Source organism: Arvicola amphibius, chromosome 10 (assembly GCF_903992535.2).
Source record: "Arvicola amphibius chromosome 10, mArvAmp1.2, whole genome shotgun sequence".
Classification (NCBI taxonomy): domain Eukaryota; kingdom Metazoa; phylum Chordata; class Mammalia; order Rodentia; family Cricetidae; genus Arvicola; species Arvicola amphibius.
The window spans coordinates 46774123-46800464 of NC_052056.1; the positions used below are offsets into that span (position 1 = coordinate 46774123).

A 26342-nucleotide genomic window follows, 5' to 3' on the forward strand; every position below is an offset into this window, starting at 1 on the left:
AAAACTCTAAAACATGGAACTTAAGATATAGGCATGAAGCTTCAATGCTGTGGAAAAAATACTGATTTCATTAAATTAAATTTTAACCATAATTCAAATCAAATTAATAGCACTTTTTTAGTCTTGGGACCTTGTATTTTACAAAAGCATTTATAAAAATGAGTGTATATCTGGAAATCGTGGTGGACACCTGCCATTCTCGAACTTGGAAGGTGAAAGCAAGGGAATCAGGAGTTCAATGTCACCCACAGCTATGTAGTAAGCTTGATGCCAGCCAGGATGCCTCAGGAGACTACATCAAAGAAAAAACATAAATATGTAAAAGTAGCTACTTTAAGTAAAGAAAATTTTCTATTAGAAAACTATCAAAGCATTTAATTAGTCTGTAGATGTTAAAATGCAGCCCTTGAAACACAAGACAGAGTGGACCAGAACTGAGTCAAATGTGTATGTGTGTGGAACTTCAGTAAAGGTAGTATGTCCAGAATGCTTCTTAACTTTAAGAATATATTTTAGTGTGTACTAGATCAGTGGGGAGCCTATCATCGACTCACATTGCTGTGCAATCCCACTGCAGAGCTGTTACTGCATGACGGTGGGTACTCAGGATGGATTACGAAATGGGAGTCCTTTAAGTTCTTTAATCCTGAAAAGGATTCTGACTCGATTATTTAAAATCCCCAGCTCTACAAAACTTCTTTATAAACTCAAAAATGTCGAGCCTTGTTGAAATGTCCAGCATTTGTTTCCTTGCTACCGCCTCTGTCTTTGCTCAAAGCTCAATCACTTCTGGGAAACTCAAAATAAAATTATACTAAGTGGCTCATGAGCTTTTTTCAGTTCTGATGGCTCCCTCTGTTTTCCCATATCCTCATCTTTCCAGTGTCTTTTTTGCTGTTTGTCTTCAATGTAAAAATTCAGCAAGCATATATGGATGCTTGTGGCTATTTCTTGGCCCTCATTGCATAGTCAAAAGCTTAACTAAGAATTTCTTTCCAGACAAATATAATATTCTCCCTAAAAGAAATTCCAGTCAAAAGTTCATTTTCTTCTTTTATTTTGGTAATTGCTCTTATTGTTTTGCTTTGGGTTTTGATTTGAAGCAGGGGCTCACTATATAGACCTAGCTGTCCTGGAACAAGCTTTACAGACCATCCTGGCTTTAAACTCACAGAGATGCCCCTGCCCCATCCCTGTCCCTGCCCCTGCCTCTGCCTGCTGTGGGAGAAACCTTCTGTACACTGTGAATATATGTTGCTCTCGTTGGTTGATAATAAAGGTTTCTTTGGCCTATAACAAGGCAGAATATAGCTAGGCAAGAACGCCAAACTGAATAAAGGGAAAAAGAAGGGCAGTGTGGAGAGAGACGCCAGCCAGCTACCCAAGAAACAATATGTCTGTAGATTGGTAAAAACCACAGCCACATGACAACACTTAGATTAATAGAAATAGACTATTTCAAATGTAAGAGCTAGTTGGTAATAAGCCTGTACTATATGCCAAAAGTTCTGTAATTAATGTTAAGCCTGAGTGATTATTTAGAAGCAACTGCAGGACCAGGTGGGACAGAGAAACCTCTGTTTACATCTGCCTCTGTTTCTGTCTATAAGTGCTGGGATTACATGTTTGCAGCACTTACCTGGCTTCTAAAAAATTCTTTACAATTATATTTACAGCCTTAGAAGTGGGATTATTAGCTTTCCCTTTGTGCTATACCATATAATTGAGGGTTTTTACAAGTATATTACCTACATTACAAAAATCCATCAACATTTTTCTATACTTTTCGATTCTTCTCTACTAAATGCACCAATTAAAGAAAAGATTAAACAGGAAGAAATTCATATTGTGCCTTTTTTGTCCCCAATTTCTGAGTTCTACTACAAAACACAGGGGTTTTTTTTTTTAGTGTCTTCCAAGCAGATGGTGCATGAAGGAGGTTGGTCCTTATAGAATCTTCCAGGTCATTTCCAATGCACCCATCCAGAGTTCCTCTGAAACAGCAGATCTGCCGAGGATGCTTAGCCTCACTGGGATGGATGAAGAGACCTTTTTAACTGCAGATGATATGAAGCCAAAGTATTATACACTATTACATACATGTGTGTCACATGTTTTACTCCTCAATATGATGAATATCTGGGGCAGATTAAAATACAGACAGCAGAAACAACCTGTAATGTTTTCTAGGTGAAATCTAGTGGGATAACACCTGTGTAAAGTCACACTATTTGACATTTTCACACCCAGTAGAGATCACACTGCAGCTGAAGTTGATCCTTTTATTGTTGTTGTTCATTTTAAACATAGGTGAGATCATTGGATTGTCTGGGATATTTACTGTGGCCACCATGGGACTTTTTCTAAATTCTACAAGTTTTAAACCAGGAGTTGAAGCATTTCTCCTTGAGTGAGTAGCTATTCTTTTTTGACTTTGTTTTCTACACTGGAAGCTATGATATTACAACAGCTATTAGAGCTACATGGCATGATATATACTATCCCACCAATTTCTCTGTCACATTCATTTTTTGCATAGTCTTAGACAAAACTTATCATCTAATCTTGCGTTTGCATTGATTCTACATCTCTTTTAGTGAAGACTCCATTGGGATATCCCTCTGACTCTGGTTGTCATCCTCCTATCATCACTTCTAGTGATGTTCATGAACATAAAATCTTCTGGTTTTTCAGTTTCCAAGCCTTCTCCCCTCCTATGAGTATGGCTACTCTCTTGCCAAAGCCACTCACTTCCACAGACATATAAATAACAATTGCATAATCTCAATTCAATGCCAGAAATCTATTTAAAAGATAACATTCACCAGGCTCTATTCTTAAAGATGGTAGAATTCTAAGATAATGGCGATTCATCCTATTGCTTATTTCGTCTATCAAGAGAAGATCCACTCTATGCTCTGAGAGAGAAAGCATCCCCACTTCCCATAATTTTTCTAATTCTCTCTGGTCCTCCATTTCTCACAACTCTGCAACCCGTTGGTCAACCCACTGATCCTCTCAGTGTTTCTAGTTCTGTGGACAGTGGTTTCTGGATGTTTAGTCCCTGTGTTACGCTATGTTGCAGATGATTGTACACTATTTCTTTCAGACTCAGCAGAAAAAAAGCAAGTTACTAATTGACACAAATAAATTAATTGAATTGCTTTAAAATTACCTGTTTACCTAGATTGGTTTGCCTTTCTTCACAGTTCAGTGTTAATCCTTCATGAGTGCTGATAAATGCCATGTTCACCTTTATTTTACTGACAATTGCATGTCTCATATAAGTAAGAGGTAAGCTTTATAATAAACATGTCATTGCTATAACTATATTTTATTCTTCTCAAAAATGCAGATTCTGGAATTGTCTGTCCTTCGTTAGTTTTCTTATGGTGTTTACTTTCGTTGGACTTCTAATCCCTGCACACACGTATTTGTATATATCATTTTCTGATGTATATTATTCATTAAATATCTACTTCACGCTGATTGTTTTAAGGTAAGAATACCATCTGAACTTTGTTTATAGTAATTTATCTGATGATTATTTTCTAAAATAACAAAATAATTTCATACTCAGATTGAACTAGTGGGCTCTAACTTTTCCTGTAAATGTTGGCACAGTAATACCCAGGAGTTTTGACAAATTTTCCATGAGTTTTAGAGCAATGCCAACACTTTGTAAACTTTCTAGAGATTAAAAAAAAAAGCTTTATAATCTACTATGATTGCTAAGAGGTGAATACCATTAATATTTCGCATGTTTCAGTCTCTATTTCCTATCTTTGTTCAAGATTTCTACCTAACACTAGAAACTGTATCTTAGGACTGAGCACCACATTATCTTCTCATTTCTTCGAATTCTAAATTAAATTGGAATCAGCGCTTTAGGAAATCAGAATTCTTAACAGAAGAATCTCAAATGGCTAAGAAACACTTAAAGAATCGTTCAACATCCTTATCTATCAGGGAAATACAAATCAAAATGGCTCTGAGATACCGCCTTACACCTGTCAGAATGGCTAAGACATTTGTCATCATGGCAATTGTCATCAGAGAGCCTTCATCCAGTAACTGATGGAAGCAGATGCAGAGATCCACAGCCAAACCCTGGGCTGAGCTCTGGGAGTCCAGTTAAGAGAGGGAGGAGGGTCTGTACCAGCAAGGAGGGTCCAGGTCACTAAGGGGAAACTCACAGAGACAGCTGACTCAAGCTCATGGGAGCTCAGGGACTCTAGACCAACAGCTTGGGAGCCTGCATGGGATCAGCCTGCATGACAGGTAGTTGTGTAGGTTGGCTATTTGTAGGACTCTTAGCAATGGGATCAGGACCTGTCCCTGGGACATTAGCTGGTATTTTGTAATCTACTCCCCATGCTGGGATGCCTTGCCCAGGCTTGATGCAGGGGGAGGAGTTTGGCCCTGCCTCAACTTGATATGCTATGCTTAGCTGACCCTCAGGGGAGGCTTGCCCCTTTCTGAATGGAGGAGGACTGGATGCATGGCAGTGTAGTAAGGAGGTGGGGGAGGAAATAGGAAGAAAGGAGGGAGGGGAAACTCTGGCTGGCATGTAAAATAAATGGAAAAAAATAATGAAAAAAGAATTAACGTAAGAACTGCTTTAAGAACTAACAATCATGTTAGACTTTAACATTGTGCTAAGTTTTCCTTTAAGCTGAAAAATGAAGTTCATATTTATCTAAAATTGAGTGCCAAGCTTGATTTAACAAAAATTGATGTTCATGAATGTATGTATAATTGTCCTTGAAAGAACGATAATTTCATATGGAAAAACAAAAAACCCAGGGTAGCCAAAACAATCCCGTACAATAAAGGAACTTCCGGGAGCATCACCATCCTTGACATCAAGCTCTATTGCTGAAGCTGCAGTAATGAAAACAACTTGGTATTGGCATAGGAACAAAGAGGTTGACCAATGGAATCAAATCAAAGACCCAGATATTAATCCACACACCTATGAACACCCGATATTTGACAAAGAAGCAAAAAATATAAAATGGAAAAGAGAAAGCATATTTAACAAGTGGTGCTGGCATAACTGGATATCATCACATAGAAGAATGAAAATAGACCCATGTCTATCACCATGCACAAAACTCAAGTCCAAATGGATCAAAGGCCTCAACCAAAAAAAAAAAAAATACCAACCACACTGAACCTCACAGATGAGAATGTGGGAAGTACACTTGAACACATTGACACAGGAGACCACTTTCTAAATATAACCCCTATAGCACAGACACTGAGAGAAACAATTAATATATGGGACCTCCTGAAACTGAAAAGCTTCTGTAAAGCAAAAGACACAGTCAACAAGACAAAATGACAGCCTACAGAATGGGAAAAGATCTTCACCAACCTTATATTAGACAGAGGACTGATCTCCAAAATATACAAAGAACTCACAAAATTTGTCATCAAAAGAAATAATACAATGAAAATTGGAGTACAGACCTGAACAGAGAACTCTCAGCAGAGGAATCTAAAATGGCTGAAAGACACTTAAGAAAATGTTCTCCATCCTTAGTCATCAGAGAAATGCAAATCAAAACAACTCTGAGATTCCATTTTACACCTGTAAGAATGGCCAAGAACAAAAACACTGATGACAACTCATGCTGGAGATGTGTGGGTTTAAGGGAACACTCCTGCATTACTGGTGGAAATGCAAGCTGGTAAAGCCCCTTTGGATATCAGTATGGCAATTTCTCAGAAAATTAAGAAGCAATCTACCTCAAGATCCAGCAATAACACTTTTAGGTATATACCCAAAGGAAGCTCAATCATACCACTAGGACATGTGCTCAACTATGTTCATAGCAACATTGTTTGTCACAGCCAGAACCTGGAAACAACCTAAATGCCCCTTAACCAAAAAATGAATAAGGAAAATGTGGTACATTTATACAATGGAGTACTACACAGCAGAAAGAAACAATGGCATATTGAAATTTGCAGGCAAATGAATGAAGCTAGAAACCTTCATACTGAGTGAGGTAACCCAGTACCCAGAAAGACAAATATCATATGTACTCACTCATAAGTGGCTTTTATACATAAAGCAAAATAAAATCCTACAAATCACAATCCTAGAGAGCCTAGACAGCAATGAGGACCCTAAGAGAGACATACATGAATCTAATCTTCATGGGAAGTAGAAAAAGACAAGATCTCCTGAGTTAATTGGGAGTTGGGGACCATGGGAGAGGATTGAAGGGGAGGGGAGAGAAAGGGAGGATAGCAGAGAGAAATATAATAAAATCAATAAAATAAAACATTGTGCTAAGCTTTCTTTTAACCTGAAAAATGAAGTTTATGTTTATCTAAGATTGACTTCTTATGCCAAGCTTGATTTAACAAAAGTTGATATTCATGAATGTGTATATAATCTTCCATGCTGAAATGTAGATTTATTGAAGAAAAAAAGAAATAAGAATGAAAGCCTACCTATAAATGTCTTCCTTTTCCCCCTGATAATTTCTGCAGTCCCTTTTCCCAGTCTTAGGAGAAAGAAGAGTCCACATCACATTGGGCTGTACACTAAGAAAATTGGCCTCAACTGCAATCTCACAGCTACTTATCCCTCAGAAAGCTAACATTCTGCTTCCATCTAAGAAAATTAGATGTTAAATTGTTGATATCAACCCACTAATTCCAAATATTTGTCCATATATTATCATATAAAATCAGTATGACGGAGTGGCATGGGGAATAGGGAAGAACTGGACAATACAGACAAATTGAGCAAGAAGAAAATCTGTAAGGAAAACGCATTTCCCATCATCTTCTGTTTACCTTTCTTATTGCGGCCTTATAAAATGTTTAACGCTTGTCTTCCACGTGCGAAAGCAACACCCCATGCATGATAAAAAAAAAAAAAAAAAAAAAAAAAAAGTCACCTTACCCCTGAGCAGTGCAGAGAAATAACAAGAACGCGTTATTCTCTCTGTGAGTGTCTCTGTGACACATGGCTCCCTTTGGAGCCCTGATAATAGTGTATGAAAGATGGCTCATTGGGAATGCTAGGATTAAGCAGCAAGGCATTTCTACCACAAAGATAACTCTAAAACGTGCTTTGTCTTCCAGACTCCTGGTCTTTCTCCTAATGAGCCCCATCTTGTCTCGACTTGGTCACGGGTTCAGCTGGCGCTGGGCGTTCATCATGGTCTGGAGTGAAATGAAGGGGACCCCGAACATCAACATGGCCCTCCTGCTCGCTTACTCTGACGTCTCTGTTGGCGCCGAGAGGGAAAAGTCTCTAGTAAAGAAAACTGCATTTTCCTGTTTGAGTATTTGATGAGAGTGTTGTTCAGTATTGAACGTGACTTTGTAGTACATTCCACGTGGCGTCCCTAGAGAAAGGAAGGGTTCTTGTTTTGTGGTTTGCTCATTCCGAGAAAGTTGTGGACTAACCTATAGGGAGAGCCAAGAGACAGGGGACTGAGTGAGGCTTCTGGCATAGAACGTGCAAGATGAGGGCAGGAAATCCAACAGTTTTCATCCCCTTCCAGTTTAGAGACACCCAACCTTCTTCACGGGTCTAAGGGGTTTCAGATGAAGATGAATTAAAATCTTTAAGTCATTTTAAACAGCAGCTGTTGCAGGACATCTACTCCGCGGTTTCTATTTACTTCTTCTAGAAGTCATTCATTCAAAGAGGATTCTCGCTGAGTGTTGGCTCTATTTCCTTATATCACTCATGAATTACGTTTAATAATGTAGGAAACAAAGATTTGGTCAGATAGAGTTGTGTAAGTAGTGTCTACTGCTGCCGGGGTCAGTCTCCAGCAGTGCAGGGCTTTGAAAGGAATCCACAGAGTCTGTGTAATCCAAGATTTTCTGTCTGGGGGGGTTTAGGGAAAAAGACACTCACACTCCATTGAAGACTTTTTTCTTGATTCTCTTGTCTTTCTATGTTCTTTCCATGTTCCTTTTTCTACTATATACTTTTTTTCTGCAACTTATATACTACAACAAAGTTTTTTAGGCAATTAGGCGTTACAACGTGATTATATTCTATTTTTAAGTGAATTGTAATGAATACCTGTAAAAACATGTTTTTAATTTTTCTTACATGATTAAGCATATTACAGGTGAAAAGTAAATTAACCCAAGAACCTATATACACTCACACCCAAACAACTTGGTGTAGACTAAGTGTGTAGGCAGAAAGGCATTCTTCTCAGTCATGTCTTTTACTGGCAGGTTGCATTTTACAGTTACAAAGAAAAGGCCAATTACTTTATAACTTATCTTGAAAGGTAATCTTATAAGGATTCTTAAAGGAACCACAAATCTAAACTTCTATATATGAAAAAGAATCAGTCAGCTCTACTTTAAATCTTTAGGGTACATTAAATAAACTCAAAATATAAAACTCATTAATTTTTTTATACCAGGAGATTGATGGCAGAAATGGGTAAAAGGAATTAATCATCACCTTTGGTTCTCAACCAGTCCTAGCAAGAAAAGTACATTAGCCGATGATAATAGGGTTCTTTCATTCTTGTTCCCTGACCTTAAAGAGTTCCACATTCAACTGTGTGCCTTTTGCAAACTCCAGATTGTCTTCTTGGGTTTTTTACCTCAAAGCTATTTAAACAAAACATCTTAGTCTAACTGTTAATTTCAAAGCTTTGTTTCAGCTGTATTGACTTCTGAATTCCGAACTCCGTGAACATATCTCCTAACATTAAGGTCAAAAATTTTAAACTAGCTGAGCTAAGGGATTCAACTGTTATTATTAATTGTCAATAAGTTGAGCTACAATCTATGCAGCTCCTTAGGTGAAACTCACAAACCCTAGTTGTGTGGCATTTCCTTGTATTTATTTATTTATTTATTTATTTATTTATTTATTTATTTATTTTTGGTTTTTTCGAGACAGGGTTTAGGTCTAAAGCTCTGCAGCTTTAGAGCCTGTCCTGGAACTAGCTCTTATAGACCAGGCTGGTCTCGAACTCACAGAGATCCGCCTGCCTCTGCCTCCCGAGTGCTGGGATTAAAGGCGTGCGCCACCACCGCCCGGCTGTATTTATTATTTTTATTCATCAAAACTCTCTATAAGACATCTTTATTATTATCAATTAGATAGTACAGCTTGGGGGAGATTCATCTTCTTGACAATCCACAGATAAAAATGCCCAGTAGAACGGGATGTTTCCAAGAGATAAACACACTCTATTACAGGCAGTGGAGATCTCCCCACATCTACTCACACCAGTTAGATACCAGAGGAATATTGCAGTAACAAACATGCAAAATCACAGCAGAAGGCAAAGACATTCTGGGTTCTGTAGTCCCATGCCCTTGCCTAAATGAAATTCACCCATCAGAGCATTTCCTCCTGGTGGGCTGACACCTTGAGCTTCCTTTGCCACCTGCTGCTCCTCTGACATGGTCACCAGCAGAGTCCTAACAGACCTGGTAGTGTTTCTCCCTTTACTGCATCTTAACATGAGATTATTACAAAGAATCTTGCAGACTTCAAGAGAGAAGCCAGAGTCCTGACTCTGCTTTTGTTCATTTGATTGCTTTCTGAAAAGATGGCTGGAGATGCATGTGTACAAGAGTGTAGTGAGTCTGCATGTGTGCAAGAGTACAGTGAGTCTGCATGTGTGCAAGAGTATAGTGAGTCCCCAGATCACTTTTTCATGCCCGACATCAAACTTTCTCACTTACTACAATCGTTTGTTAGCATATAACAACCTAGTTCAATTTATAATACAGAATATATTGTAATAAATAATCCTGAATACTTATTTAATATATTTTTTCAATTCTAGATATTATTTCATGGAGTATCAGTATGCTTAATTACCCTGGTTATCAATAGATTTATTTTGCCAATGGCAGTTACAAAACTAGGTAAGCTCTACTGTTTACCATGGTGAGAAAAGAAAAAAAAACATTTCAAATATTATAAGAAGCACTAATAAGAAAATATCCATCTAAATACAAGTCAGAATTTTCTAATTGAATCACTGTATAAAATGTATAAATTATTCAGGCTAATAAAGTTATTTCATATGATTATTTATGTTAACCTTATGTAGTTAAAGAGTAGTGTACGCTCATCCAATTATTCAGCAAGCTTTTTGAGAAGAGTGCTCTAAATGCTAGACACTATTGTAAGAATCATTAGGTTCTCGTGACAAAATGCAGGTGTGGAAGTGATTGAAGAAGGCATCTCAATAACAACATGCGGTCTTCACATACAACCATGCAGACAAGACAAGTGTACCCGCAAGTAGATGAACACACACGGCACATGCATAAGTGATGAGTGAGGAAAAGTAAAGAACAAAAGGAAATTTCATAATTTATATCAAAATTACGTCCTTCTACTGTCTGTAAAATCTATTCTTTGTCCCTAAGGTCTTCGTGATGTAACATCAACAAAGCATAAATCAGTTTATTATACATTCCAACACTTCCAAGAGCTAACCAAGTCTACAGCCATGGCACTCAAATTTGACAAAGACCTTGCTAATGCCGACTGGAACATGGTTGAGAAGGCAATTATACTTCAAAATCCATATGCAGTAAGCATACAATAGCTCTCGATTCCACTAGAGTAAATATGATTGCCATTAAATGTAGATCAAATTGTAAGTATTAATTCAAACTCAGGATGTTCATAATTTTCATTTGTAGGGAAGTATATTGGTCAGTCCTTATTTTTTATAAAAGTAAGGAAAATATCCGAAGACTTTTTATGGTTATTGTGTGACAAAGCAGAAGCCCCAACCCATTTGACTACAGAAGGAATACATGTAAAATAGAAAGAGAGTGCAGCATTTTGGCATTGCCTTTTAAAGATAAGTGTAAAAAAGAAGAAAGTGAGGCTCAGAAAATGTCCTCTTTTCACAAGGTCAGGACAGAGAATGGTCTTACAATCACTTATTTGTTCACAGTTCATTTAGGTTGTTATGTGTGCCGAGCACTGGTTACAGCCTGGTTTACAGTTAGTTGTTTCTTTGAAGACAGCAGAAGCCAAGGTCAGCACCAAAAAGTTCATCTGTGAGTGAAATAGCACTCTCTGTATCTGGGAAATACCTTAGGATCTCCAAGATCAGATTTACTCATCTTAAAGGGCTCAGAGCATCAGTCTGGGCTACAAGAGAACCTGATGTTGTTTTGTTAAATCATAGCTGCCATGAAGGAAATAGTGTACAGTGTTCCTGGGTCTTCCCAATGTCACTCTTCTCTTCCCATGCCTTCTACCATGTCAGTTTTCATTCATTTTCTGGTTAGACAAATACTGAGCTGATTCCTAGGCTTTCCTCGGTTTTACTGAGTATCTGATTACAGCGTTTTGCTGACCTGTTGGCATCAGAATTGTCTGAAACATTCCTGAGCTCTCTGCTCCCACAACAGAGATTCTGACTCATGCTGTGGTGTGGGGCATTTCCACTCTACTCCCCATCTGGACATAAGACAGTGCCAGGTCTTGTCACTTGATTTAAATCATTTCGGAAGCAGTTAATCAAATACTAGTATTGTCCTCTTTATGGTACAGTCATGGGCTTTATATATGTGGCCCTTGCCTCACACTCAGAAGACCTGGTTTATATTCTAGCTTTTAACAAAATTGCTCGTTTTAAAAGCAGGGGACAGAACTCAGAGCCTTGCACTAGGAAAGCACACTACAACAAAGCTACATATCCAACCCAAGTCGTGAAGGACAACCTTGTAAGCATATTCTGCAGTCCACAAAAGCCTTGAATTGCAATCTTCTTGCTTCAGTCTCCCCAGTAAATTGTCCTCAACCTGTGGGTCATGACCCCTTTGGGGTTACACAATCCTTTCACCGGGGCTGCCTAAGACCATTAGAAAACACAGATATCTAGCTTATGATTCAGAACAGTGGCAAAATTCCAGTTATGAAATAGCAGCGAAAATAATTTTATAGTTTGGGATCACCACGTCATGAGGCACTGTCTTAAAGGGTCACGGCACCAGGGAAGTTGAGAGCCACTGCCCTAGTAGTTGGAATTAGAGGCCTGTATCCGTCAGCTTGAGCAAATGATTTTTCTCCAAACCTCAGTTTACTTCTTTGGCAAATTTTCTATATTCGTATCTCTTAAACTCATGATCACATTTTTTTTCTGCCCTAAACGATTCATTTAAACCAGTGGACATCAAATTCTAAAAGCAGCAGACCTAGGGATTGTTACCCATTTCCCCCAGTTCTGATGCAGTGGGTAACGAGGGTATATGTATTTCCAAGTGATGCTGAGGCTGTCAGAGAACCACACAGGAGCACTAAGTCAAAGTGTGACTGTATATGTGATAGCTTTTATAAGCTCTCGAATTCCACAGAGTGGAAAGGTGCAACTCCTTCCCAGCCACCTGTCCATTATTTTATCTCCTAGAACTGAATCAATATTGAGGACACTTGAGCAAATGTGAGGCATTAAGATATTTTTATATATCTATCAGATTTTCTGTCATGTCCCCCCAAAAATCTAATGTAAGATTGTAGATGTTTCTGCTAAACAATACGTTAATATTCACGTATTGTTTTTGTTTTTTTTCCATTTGTTTTATTAGTTGAACCAAGAAGAAACAACAGAGCATCAGAAGGTGAAGTGTCCAGACTGTAACAAGGAAATAGATGAGACCCTCAACATTGAAGCCATGGAGCTGGCCAACAGGCGTCTCCTCTCAGCACAGATAGTTAGTTCTCTTGTGCACTCCTTTAAAAATACCGGGAACCCAAAACTGGACTGGGCAGATTTTCCCTTGCTCAGTATATTTTGATTATGTCTACCCATGAATGCTATACAACATCCACCAGTGTCTGGGGGAATTCAGAGAGAAACAAGAGAGAAGAGCGAAAGAGACAATGAGGGAGGGAGGAAAATGGAAGAAGAAAGAAAGGAGGGAGGGAGGGAGGGCGGGAGGGAGGGAGGGAGGGAGGGAGGGAAAGACATTCAAAACAGATTAAGGAAAGGTTGTTTAATTTGAGAGTTTCAGAGATGCAAATGGCAGCCTTCAGCTGTGTATGAAATAGCTGGCTCTAAAGCCCTGTCCTCTAGGATTTCTGTCCAGTTATTTTCCAAAGATTTCTACCATATCTTCTAGTAAATGCAAATAGAGGCTGTTGGCTATTCATGCCAACTCAAGTAGGCAGACATTCCCTTTGTAAATGCTGTATAATTTCGTAAATGTTGTAAACCCTCAAAGCATGTAAGTGGCCAGGTCCCCACCTGAGGAGCTCCATTGGCCATGCACCTCCCTGAAACTTCCCTAAGGGTCCTAACAGCTGTTTCCTAAAGGTGGTAACCACCACTCCCAGTCCCAAATTGTGCCAGAGGCCAGGCCCCACCCTACAAGAAAAAGTCCCTATTCCTGATATGGCTCCAGGGTCAAACCACATAAACCCTCCAATCCCAGGTACCCTAGAAAGTGCCCCCCTGACACACAAGAAAACCCCTAATATAAATCTCTTGTTCTGTCCAGTTCTCTGCTGCTCCTCACTTTTGCAGAAGCAGCTACCCTCCTGGGTATTTCCCTCCTAATAAATCTCCCCTGTGTGAGGTTTGCTCTCCCCTGTGTGAGGTTTGCGCAGTGTGACATTGTGGTTACACCAAGGTCATTCCTTGGCTCTGGACTGCCAAGATACCTTCCCATCTGGGTTGTAACACTTACAGAGGCTACTGTGCTTTCACTCAAAATCTTAGCTAAAATTAGGGCAGTTCTGCAAATCAGCAGTGAACAGCACTTGGGCAGTTGCTTCCAGCCTAGTTTCAGCTTTCTGTCCAGGTCAGAATCCTGACCACGGACTGTGACTCACCCTTCCGCCGCATCCACGTTCGTTCCTCTCACATGTGGAACAATCTGTGGTTTTCACCTATTGCAGCCATTCAGGATTCCAAGCCTCTGCTTGCTCATTCAGCTTGGGAAATAGGTTATCTGTAAGCTGTGCGCTTTCATCCTTTGTCAGTAATCAAGGCAGACATGTTCTCTTAAACTGGGCTTCCTCACAAACCCAAGTACTTGGAAATAGCAATACCAGTCCCACACTGGGTGAATGCCATAGCTGTCAATCCATGCTCAATCCCACCTGCAGACTTCACACTAGCAAATTAAGGGTTACCACCTGAAGGGCAAGAATGGCCTCTTGCACAGTTAGGTGAGCATGGGGGAAGGGATTTTGGTTTTTGTTGTCGTTGTTGCTGCTGTTGTTGTTTTGATAGCTCTTCCATCTCTTTGAAGGCTGGTGATCCAGGGAATCATGGACCCTGGTAAATGGAGAAAAGTCAGTCGCCAGGGTATTGCCTTGGAATTACGTCTGAGTTGCTTCTGAAGTAAAGACAGGGAAGTGCCCTTTCTTGAAGGCAAGCAGCAGAAATGAGAGTGAAGTGCAGGTCAGAAGGAAACTGGAACAGGATAGACAGCAACCAAACCATGGCTCCAAAGTAGAGGACTTAGAAAGGAGGGAGATAGCGCTGGTGCTGGCCTAACTCTGGGTGATCAGGCCCGCCCTGTTGACTCGTTTTAACTCTGGTGACTGACTGTTCCCTTTGATTAGGGAATCAGAAAGGGCGTTTGAGTTCATCTCTAACTCTGAAGTAGAATGTGATTGCATACAGGAAACTGCACGCCATCTATTGTTACAGGGCCCACGAAATAGAAGTCAGTTTTCTATTTCTTCCATGAAACTTCCCAGATTGAAACATTTTAGTGTCACAGAAGAAGCTGTGGAAAACTCAGCCACTAGTACAACTGTACAGTCCATATCTATCTGAATATGCCACTCATGCTATATACTGTCTTAAAATCAGGACAGCAGACTATTTCCAGCCTACTTCTCCAAGTGCTTGGCTCAGCCTTCCCTGCTGCACAAAGAGCTGCCACCCACTCCTCATTTAAGTCAGCAGCGTCCCGAGACTGCCTCCTGAAAGCCCAAACCTCAGCATCTGCTGCCACATTCTTGCTGCGTGTCTCCTTGAGGCATGAACTGCTCACATTCAGGCAGTCACACTTGATCGTCTTCATTGCTCACCTTGCCGCATGGCTCAGCTTCTCCAAGCAATGTGCTTACCACACAATTTCTGCAATCGGTCTTCCACCCCACAGCTGCCACCACCATCTGTTTCTGCCCCGTCCCTATTGCCACACATACCTCATGCGAGTACACACATACACACAGTATTTTCCCAGAATTAAAAAAGATCATATACTGATTGATTCACTGGTATCTTTTTGGCATTGTATTATTAAATTTTACTTTTAAATTTTTTATTGAAAATAGATGTTTCATACAATGTATTCTTATTACAATTTCCCTCCCCAACTCCCCCGAGATCCTCCCACCTTCCCACCTATACCTCTCTTTTCTCTAGCTCATTAGAAAACCAATAGTCATATAATAATAATGATGATGATAAATGATATAAGTTAAGGTAAAAACAAACTGAAATAGGACAAAACAAACAGAAAAAAGATCCAAAGAAAAACACAAGAAATACATATAGATACAGACATACACACACACACACACACACACACACACAAACAGAGAGAGAGATCCCAGATAAACACAAAATTGGAAACCATAATATACAAACAAAAGGCTTGTAAGGTAAAAACAAAAAGTAACACATATAAAGCATCAGGACTCAAAACATCATTGAGTCCATTTTGTGCTGGCCATCCACTTCCGGGTGTGGAGTGAGCCTTTACTTTTGTTTACCCAGTGAGGCTCTTTCTCTGTTGGAGAAAACTAACTTTCGCTTTTTGAGAGGTTATCAGTGGGAGACAGCTTCTGGATTAGGGATGGGGGCTTGTGTCCATTTCACTTCTCGTTGCTGGGACCCCATCTGGCCTGGGCTTTCACAGGCCCTGTGCATGCTGCCGCCGTCTCTGTGAGTGCACACATGCATCAGCCCTGCTGTGACTAGAAGGCCTTGTTTCCTTGGTGTCCTCCATCCCTATTGGCTCTTACAGTCGCACCCTCTTTTCTTCCACAGGTCCCTGAAACCTAAAACAAGGGATTTAATGGAGATATTCCATTTATAACTCAATGTCCCAAGGACTTTCACTCTCTGTACTTTGTATCAGTTGTGGGTTGCTGTATTTGTTCCCATCTACTGCAGGAAGAAGCTTCTCTGATGAGACCTGAGCAAGACACTGATCTGTGACTATAAAAGAACATCATCAGGAGTTATTTTGTGGGTATATTCCTTTAGCATAGTGATTCTCAACCTCCAATCCCCGTGGAGGGTCGAATGATCCTTTAACGGGGGTTAAATATCAGATATACTGAGTATCACATATGTCAAGAACTGGCCTCAACAAAAATACTTCTTACCAGGGTAGAGGCATGGGAATTGAAGAAATATAAGCAAAGAATATGAAGACGCATAAAAATAATAAGACAGAAAACATAGAAAGTATCAGGGGGTCATTCCAGTGACTGAAATCCTGAAATTTGCCCGCGTTTATTTTTCCACAACTTTTATACCCAATGTAAACTAGGGGAGAAGGTAACAAAGACTTTATTAACACGATACAAAGGATAACTCAGACAGAGAATGGCTTTATCACTCTGAGACATAAAATCATTAGCATTCTGTCATCTAGGTAGCTCAGGTCCTCTAGGTCACCTATGCTGAAGAACGCCCTTCCCTGGGTGACCTCATAGTTACAGCAGAAGGAGCAGAAGTACATTTGCATATCCTGACCACCTCATCAGGATGGCAGGGAGCTATCTTAATTTCAAAAGAGCCAGGCAACCACCTCCTGAGTTAGGAAGTGAAATTATTCGTATCAGTCTCCAAACTCTCTGACTGTCAGACAAGGTAGAAATGGGCCTGCATTCCGCCTCCACACATATATTTACATTATAACTCATAACAGTAGCAAGATTATAGAAATGAAGTAGCAATGAAAATAGTTTTATGGTTGGGGTTCACCGCAACATGAGAAACTGCATTAAAGAGTTTCAGCATTAGAAAGGTTGAGAAACACTGTTTTAGCAGAACAATAGTATTTGGTTTTCCTCTAGGCTATTGGCCTATCTAGGCTCAGATTCTCGGCCAACCAAACAGTGTCAGAAATGGACTCCGTCTCATGGTGTGGGCCTTAAAACCAACAAATAATTGGTTATTCCCATTAGCCTTGGACCACTGTTGCCCCAGCCTCCCTTGCAGGCAGGTCACCATGGGTAGATCACAGTGCTTTCAGCTGGGTTGGTGGTTAGCTCTCTAGTGCTCTAGTGGCATGCAGAGTACCCTGTATGACCATGAACACTAGTCAGTAAAGACGGAAGGCTCTAGGTGGGAGCCGGCTCACTCCTCTGTGTTCACTGAGTTATGTAAGTGTTGTTAGGTATAAGATTTTACCACAACTTTGTGCAGAGCAACCAATAGCCTTTGCAATCAGGTGGGCTATTTGGAACCTCTTTGGCCAACAACTCAATTAAATGTAACTCATTCCCAGCACTTTGGATTTCCTTTGGAGGCAAATGATTTCTAGTTGAGACTCTGTCTCCTCTGTTACTTGGTGATTCTATTTAGATATCTTTCACATAAGTATGTATTTTAAGAAACTTCTACTGTATTAGGTTTCCATACAACCCCTCAAATGACCCTTGGCTTTAGCTGTATCTCCCTCCTTCCCTCCCTCATTTCTCTGCCTCCCCATTTCATCCTCCTAATTCCATTCCCCGCCCTCTCTCCCATCCCCATCGACCCATAGCTATCTAGGGAGGATTTCTCTAGGAAGGGAAATAGAATAAATTGTACTTTTTAATAAGAGTTCATTTTTCCTCCCACGTAAATCTAGTAAAGTAGCAAAATCCCAACAACTGTGATTTATTAATACATCTAATAACGTATGTCTAATACTGAACAACATAAAATGAGATGCATAGTTGGTACCCAATATTTATTCACTTAAACCTTTCTGAGCAATGTCTGAATTTTATAAGAAAAGCAGTCAGGCTATTTGGGCATCTTAAGTCTCTTCATCTCTGGCATCTCTCTTGGTGTTTTTGCTTTTACTTCCCTGCATACCCTTCCCTGACTTCTTTCCTTCTTTCATATGGAAATGCTCAGTGTTTTTGTTCCTTCTGCCTGTTAAGCTAACTTTGAAAAGCATATTTAGCTGGGCATGGTGACACATGCCTTTTTCCCAGCACTGTGGAGGCAGAGGCAAGCTAATCTCTGTGGGTTCCAGGTCAGCTGGTTTATACAGTGAGATACTGTCTCAAAAAAAGCATATATAACTTTATTATAAACTATTAATATTTAGCTACCAATATCTAATTAAAAGCATTACCATAGACTAATTTTTAGTAAATATATATGTATATATTCTTTTCTTTTTCTCATTCTTCTTATAATTTTGTTTTTAAAGAAGAAAAATAGCATGTGAGGCCCTGTACCAATGACTGAGAACATAAATATTAATTTAGTTTAGTTCTAAAGCAATTTTATTTCTTTCTCATAATTTTCTCTTTAATTTTATATTCTTTCTAATAATTTCTTTACTCTGTAAACAGTCAACTTTTTATACCTATAACCCTCTTAAATACACATTCTTCAAAACATTGCTATTATATTTATCGCTGATATTTTCAACATTTCCAACCAAAAACATCTATACAATTTACCTCCCATTGATTTAGTAGTTAGGTGTGCCCAAACTTTTGACATTGCAAAATGCCATTATCATCTACAGAGCTCATACTCAAGAAACATGTAATTGAGTTACCAAATATCTCTCTTTCTCTCTCTCTCTCTCTCTCTCTCTCTCTCTCTCTCTCTCTCTCTCTCTCTCTCTCTCTCTCTCGCACGCACACACACACACACACACACACACACAGAGAGAGAGAGAGAGAGAGAGAGAGAGAGAGACAGAGAGAGAGAGAGAGACAGAGAGCCCTCCTAATGTTCTAAGTAAGTCTATTAGTTTGTGATGGTCACATTCATAGCCAGCAGCAGCGGCACACATCTCAGTGCAGCTATGGAGCAAGAATAGCGTGACCTGGTAGCTCATGTTCCTGACGTAGATAAGCATTTGACCATTTAATTTCTAAAGACTTTTTCAGACCTAAAATACAAGAGCTGTATCCAGTTAGTGAATGTTTATACAAAGGCAGTAGAGTGGTATATATTTATAATTAATATTTATAAAATGAATTGTAGCATCTTTACCCACTTAGATGTTTGCCAACTTTGATTTCACTGGAGTGCAGCATTTTACAAGACCATGACTTTAAGTCACTTCAAGTATTTTTTATTGACTTCAAGAAAACACAGCATTTCAGAACCCCAAAACAAATGCAGATGACTCCACTAAAAGTCTTCTTTAATTACCTTGTGTGTAACTCGGAGCTTAACATGTTTAGTCTTTATTCTCCCCGTGTGATAAAGAGGGGACTTAAGATGACTGCATGACCTCTGCAGTTCTTTCTGTTTATCTCAACATGGGATTTCTATAATCAACTGCCCCTGTACCTTCTTCATTTCTCCCCTCAAATATTTGATTACTGCTGTTTCACCTATGATTTTTGATATTGGACTTCTATGTTGTGTTTTCTTAAACAAGATATCTTGGGTTTTTTTTTTTCAAGGCAGATTCAGTCTCCTCAGTTTGCTTCCCATGGATGTAGTCATTCTTCACCTTATCCCTCTTTGCGTGTTTATTGTCTTGTGGTCAGTTTCATCTCCGCAGTCTGTATTCCAGTTGGCCTCCTATAATCTTCAAAACTTGATACTGTTGTTCAGATTTCAACCAGTTCTGATTAAATGAAAGAATATCTTTTCTACTGTGGTACACTAGAAAAGAAAGTATGGTGTAGCGAGCGAGTCATTCAGAATCCTGGAAGGAATGCTTCAAATTCAGATACACCTGGCTCTCCAACATTATCCTGAAAAAGCAGGCTTACATCTGTCAAACATAGAATGGACTAGACTCTTCACAAAATAAAACATATATAGACCAGTTAACTCAAGAAGAGTTGCTTTGTAGAATAAACTGGGGTTGTTTTATTTTTCTGTTTCGTGAAAATGATTATTTTAAAATTTAGATTTTTTTTAGTTTCTAACCACTTTGCTATTAACATTTCTAAGATTTCATGTTGTCCATATTGTTTCCAACTTCAATTTTTCCCAACAAACTGCTATTTTTAACTTTAAGGCTAATAATAATATTTTAGTTATATATATTTTTATGTTCTTTAATGCTGTTTAAAGAAAAGATTGCTGCCTTATTGAAACATATTTCTTTAATAGCACTGAGGATGAAGCCCAGGCCCCTTGCATGCTGGGCAAGTGATAAGCCATGGAACCTGATCCCTAGCCCCAAGAGCAGATTTTAAATCCCTCATTCCTACAGCTAGTTGATTTATCCTTCTAGTACCCTCCAAGAGGAAAACAGTAGTACTCTAGTCATTGGTTGTGTACAGAGCACCAACTACAGATCCAGGATGTGTCCTATACAGAGATTCTCAACCATCACCAGCTCACTTCTGTCAGGTACCACTCATCCGGTATGGCTGGCACAGCCTCACACAGTCACCGTAGCTCAGCAGATCATCAATAAACACAGTGAAAGAGCGACTATATCATCTAATAGATAGGAGCCAGCAGAGTTATGTTGTGAAATATTTGGAAACATGGGATTTAAAAAAAAAAGATGAACCAAGATCACTTTAATTTGTCAGTATTTCTAAATGCCCTTAATATTCTAATATCCACCAGGAGTTTCTCAATGGGACACAGCTTGTAGCAACCCCAGAGTTATTTTTCATTGAACTCTACTTTTTGGAATCATGGGCAAGGACTAGCAGTTCCAGAGTTTCCCGCAGAAGCGGGTTATTCTACCCAAAGGTCCAGATCTACGCTGTGTTGGCATACTGACCCGGATTCTGTAGAAAGATTCTTTCTGTAAGCATGTTAGGTCATTTGGGGAGTTTGACTTCTTTATCACACATCATTTTTTTTTTCTGTTAAGGAAGTAATAAGTTGTCATTGTGCCCAAAGCATGTAATAATTTGACTCAACACTTCTTTCAGGAGAGCTACCAACGACAGTACAGGAATGAGATCCTGTCCCAGAATGCAGTGCAGTTGTTGGTAGGTGCAGCTGGAAGCTTTGGTGAGAAGAAGGGAGAGTAAGTACACTGCCAAGAGAGGGCTTGACCCTCAGCCACTGTCTTCAGGAGTTTTCATGCCTGTGTGTTGTGACCTCTGTCCATCTGGTATCATATGCATAAACCACTCCCTGCTTTGCACCCCACCCTCAAACTGAATCTCCTCCTTTCCATTTTCCACCCTTGAGTCCTCCAGGCTGGAGTTTTTGGCAAGAATCTTCTGAAAGAAATAGCCCTTTTTCTTCTTTTGTTTCCCATGTGCAAAGCTAAACTGTAGTAAAGTGCTTGTCCTTTTAGCTCTCTGAACAGAGGCCAAGTGTTCCTTAATCTCTCTAGGTGTGCCTTCCCAAAGCACAGACAGACCCCACATGTCCTCTGTCAAATCTGGTACAGATTTCCTTAGATCCACTGTCTAAGGAAAGCTGGTGTGTTGGGGGAGCACGCTCTGGTTGCCCTCAGTAAGGGAATGAAAGATCTATGGAGTAGGAGAACAATTCAAATGCAGTGCAGTTGACATGTCTACCCAAAGCTCAGACATGCCTCCCAGATATGGATCTCCCCCTTAATGTCAAAGAAATTCAAATTCATCTGAAATGATGCCAAGGTCATTTCCAGAGTCTGCTTAGAGCTGTACACTTGGCTCATTATCCCACATGAATGGGACACATTTGGTGGCCATACATCCTAAATGTGATATACCATTCACATGTGCTACCCAATACAGTAAAGAGAAAAGCTATATATGAGAAGAGAATTATGATTTATCCATCACATGCAGCACACACATCTCTAAGGAACACAGATGTTCAATAAATACTCATTATAGTTCAAGCACAGACTTTTCTCTAAGAGCATAAGAGTTTTCATTTCCAGCCAGTCTGTGCAAATCATTATGACACTTTATATATCCAGGAAGGAAGATAAAGTATATGCTGCTTAAAACTTGTGTTCCTAAACATGCATCTAAATATTTCCATTTATAACACAGAATCCATTTGTTTTCTAAACCCATACCTTTCAAATGCTTGGATAACCTCCATATAATTGAAGGAGCTTGGAAGATGTGTCTTTTTGAAATAATGCAATGTCTTCTGTAAAGAAGACAGATATACAGAGCACAGCAGAAATTTTTTAATGAATAAAAAAGTCATTGTCACTACATTGTCTGGGAGAGGCAATGTGACAAAAACAAGGCATCAGAGAGCAAAACACCAACTTGATTTGTTTTTAATCTTTAATCAAGCACTAAGGCAGAAGCAAGCCATGCCCAGAGAACTGAGAGGGAATTGACACAAAGATGAGGTCAACAGTGGGCACAGGGAGGAGCACAAACAGACTGGAGGAGATAGTTGGAGCATGTGAAAATGTATTCACACATGTGGAACACATATTTAGTAGCAATACAGGCCAAATAGCATGCCAGGCCCTAAAGACAATATCAGAGTGGTAGCCCTATATTCCCACTGCTAGAGAACTATTGGTCACACTTGTTTTCAGTGTGTGCTTTTTCCCTTGGCGACGTTGAAACTGATTTTGCCATTTCTTTATTGGAGTCATTCAGTAGCTCCACAGGTTGGGGTTTTTTGGGGTAAGAAAAACAAGTCTAAGAATAGGAGATGCAGAAGACTTGCAAAGGATACCAGAACCTATCCATAGGGCCTGTGCAACACCCTGTGAAATAACACTCTGAATACATTGTTTATTCTTGTTGAGTGCCAGACACACTTTCGAACATGTTCTGTGCATTTCCTAGTTTTACCTCACTAAAGTATCTAAAAGCCATGCTCCTCTTATCTTCATGATGCATTGGAAGGATGTGGAGGACAGAAAAGTTTTCTAGCTTACTTGAGGTTATTTATCTACCAAGTCGCAGAGCTGGGATTCAGAGCAACACTATTTCTCCAAATTAGGTGTCAGTGGTGAACACGTTCACATGAAACAGAAATCTAAGTGCCTGAGCTACCTGGTATGTGGCCTGGCATGTGTGGATACTGAATATGTGTCCTACGTGTGGTAAAATTGTCATATGTCACGACCACCTCCCACATTGTCCCTTCAGGCCCTCTGTGCTCCTTCCTGGTCCCACTGTTGACTCCTTTGTGTCCATTCCCTCTCAGTCCTCTGGACATCTCACTTTTGCCTTAGTGATTGATGATTGATTAGTGGTCTGGATTACATAATATTAGGGTTCATAAGAACCTGTAAATTTCCAGATCTTCTGTAAGATAATAATTCTGTTAAAAAGGGTTTCCTAATTCTCCATAACTTGGTTTATATGTCCACTTTGTCTGTGAAGAGTTTCCTATTATTATCTCCATGACAACAGTTACAGAAGTGGTGACTTGCATGTTTCAACACATCGATCTACTGGACCCTTAAGGATAGAAATCAGTATTTCTTCACAGTTTATCCGTAGTATGTAACAACCATTCTAGATCAGTTCAATAACTATAACTTAAGGATGAATCGGATTATATAGACATTGAAGAATTTCTGTATAGATGCTTTATAATATTAAATCCTGGTAAATTGAATGACTTCATTTTCAACAAGATCAACATATCTAGAGCAAAAGAATTACATAAATTTCAGGGTGAGACAAACTAATCAAGAGGAAAAACAGAGTCAGTCTTGGCACTCAGGGTTCCAATATTATTCAATTAAGCAACATGACACATTAGAACACAAAGCTGGGTGAACTTCTCAATAAAGACAATGAAAGTACCTGATAAAGATAAGCTCTTTATCAAATCAAGAAGGCTTGCTAAGCAAAACCAAGCCACTGCTCACAGATTGGAGCCATTTCAATACAAAAGTTAAAAGAAATCCATTTTAGCAGCTTCTGGTAAATGCTGGCAACCTGCCTTTGTGTCTCTTATGAGACTGACCTCTCCAAGTTAACATTTACCATTTTGTAATTACTTAAACCCGACTACTTGCCTGAAGAGAAGCCTGTATGAGGTGCGAGAGATGTTTTATGTACTGCTCAGTTATCCCTGCCTAACATAGCTCATTTTATCTTCATGAACAAGAATGGTAGGTAGATCATTTCTTCATTGCCATAACAGATGAGGGCATCTAGAATAAAAAGCTAGGTGACAAATATTTTAAAGAAGGTTGACTGTTTCTCCCCGGACCTTTAGATCTTAGTATATGTATCCGCAATAAGCTGGACTCCTTTCAATGACTTGGTCTCACAACCTGACAACATAGTTGTATATCTACAATTCAGGGCTTGGAGCTATGCTATGAAACGTTTTGCTTAGTCATTATTGTACAAAATAGTCCTCCTAGGCTCTGACAGTGTTGCATTGGACTTATGTCAAAGTATTTAAAACACATTGAATGATTTCTCTGTATATTTGTAGGTATATGAGTCCTGAGAACTTAAAGAATTATTCTGAAAGCAAAAAACTCCTCTCCTTCCTTAGAAAATTACTACTCAACTGGGTATATAATACTAAAAAAGATAAAGGGGTTCCATCGAGGTGAGCAATCCTAGAATAAGAGATGTGATGCTAACTTCTGAAAGTTAGTTTCTTTTCAAATTATAACCTAAATACTTTGCAAACTATTTTGAAGTAGATTAAAATCTAATTCTTTACATACATACAAATAATATTTAAAAGAAGATATAAGAATAACATTTTGTTTGTATTTTATAGACTGGGGTATTTTGTTTTCTTAACATGCTGTGTATGCTAGGCAAACATTCTACTACTGTGCTAAATCTCTAGTTAATATTTTCTTATTATCATGTTAATTAGACACAATAATGTTTGATTGTGACATTTTCATACACATACATATTCGACCCTGTTACTTTCTTTTTTCACCCCAAACTCTTCTTCCAAACTAGTCATTCATTTTACTACTTGAATGTCTGTCTGTCTGTCTGTCTGTCTGTGTGTATGTGTGTCCTTAAATGAGTTTCAGTTATGTTGTCTTAGTTATGGTTTCTGTTGCTGTGATCAAACACCATGACCAAAAGAAATTTGGGGAGAAGATGGTTCATTTCCTGTTTCAGCTTGTAGTTCATCGTCTAGGAAGGTCAGGCCAAGAACTCAAGGTTGGAGGCTGGAGGTAGAAACTGATGCCCAGGCTGTGGGGAAAAGCTGTTTACTGACTGCTATGCGTAGCTTCCTCAATCTACTTTTTCATACATCACAACCCCATGTGCCCAAGGGGTGGCACTACCTATGATGGGCTGGGCCCTCTCACATTTATCATCAGTCATTAATCAACAAAATGTACTTGCGGGCCAATCTGGTGGAGGCATTCTCTCAGCTAAGGTTTCCTCTCCTCAAACGACTCTATCTTGTGTCAAGTTGACATAAAGCTAGCCAGCAAAGCTGATTACCTGAACACGAGTAGGGATTTATTTGCCGGTGCATGGGTAGGAGCTTGTTTAGAGGACCATTTGCACCTAACTTTTGTTTTTGAAGAAGTGGGGTTTGAAAGAGATTGATAGTTCTAGTAAAAGGCTTAATAGATATCAGGACAGAGGGGTGGAATGAAGGAAAGGCTTCAACTCACTCAGAGAAAGAAAAGTTAGTTCTTTTAGGGCCCTATGCAAGAATAGGGAGCAGAAAGATATTATGTCCCCCAAAATGGGTGAAAGGAGGGCTAATCTCATCCAGTGAGACTTGGATGTATTCCATTGTCTTGTATTTCTGGATGAAGCAGGTATTTAAAAAGATCCCAGGATATTACTGGATAAGGGGCATGTGCAAAAACAATGGGCCTAGCTAATATCTAACAGTTCTGTCTGCAAACCTTCTACAGTTGGCATTTATTATCTATAAATGCCCAGTCCCATGACAAGAAAACATGGTTCTTGGGACATCTGTAAAGAAAAAGATTGCTAGGGTTATGGCAAAAGTCAGTGGGACTTCCTAACAGCTAGAAGGTCTGTGGTCTGCTACTTACTAGTGGATACAGCACTAAAGCAAATGTTCCTCTCATTCTCCCATCAGCTGTTAACTGCATATATGCCCACAGGAAAGAGGTGCCCCTAGACTCTAGACTCTACATCATGTTGACAGTCTAATCCTTTGCAGATCTTCTGCAATTAAAGCTGCTTAAAGTTCAAAAATGAAGCAGCCATGTTAGACCTGGAAGTCAGTGTTCTGCATGGCTTTCCCTGTTGTCTCTGACTGCTGCATTTTTTCCTGTCCTTTCTTTCAGGATGTCCTGAGCCTCTCAAAGGGTAA

At 39.4% G+C, this 26342-nt stretch overlaps 1 protein-coding gene across 1 annotated transcript in view; it reads left to right on the plus strand.

The window, feature by feature from the left end:
* The window catches only part of Slc9c1 (solute carrier family 9 member C1), a 71125-nt gene that overhangs the window by 14659 nt on the left and 30124 nt on the right, over positions 1–26342 (plus strand). The window contains exons 7-14 of the mRNA XM_038346359.1: positions 2311–2410; positions 3356–3499; positions 7108–7282; positions 9807–9888; positions 10399–10565; positions 12577–12702; positions 21053–21150; positions 24498–24617. Of these exons, the coding sequence (XP_038202287.1) occupies positions 2311–2410; positions 3356–3499; positions 7108–7282; positions 9807–9888; positions 10399–10565; positions 12577–12702; positions 21053–21150; positions 24498–24617 (1012 nt within the window). The remainder of the gene's footprint in view (positions 1–2310; positions 2411–3355; positions 3500–7107; positions 7283–9806; positions 9889–10398; positions 10566–12576; positions 12703–21052; positions 21151–24497; positions 24618–26342) is intronic.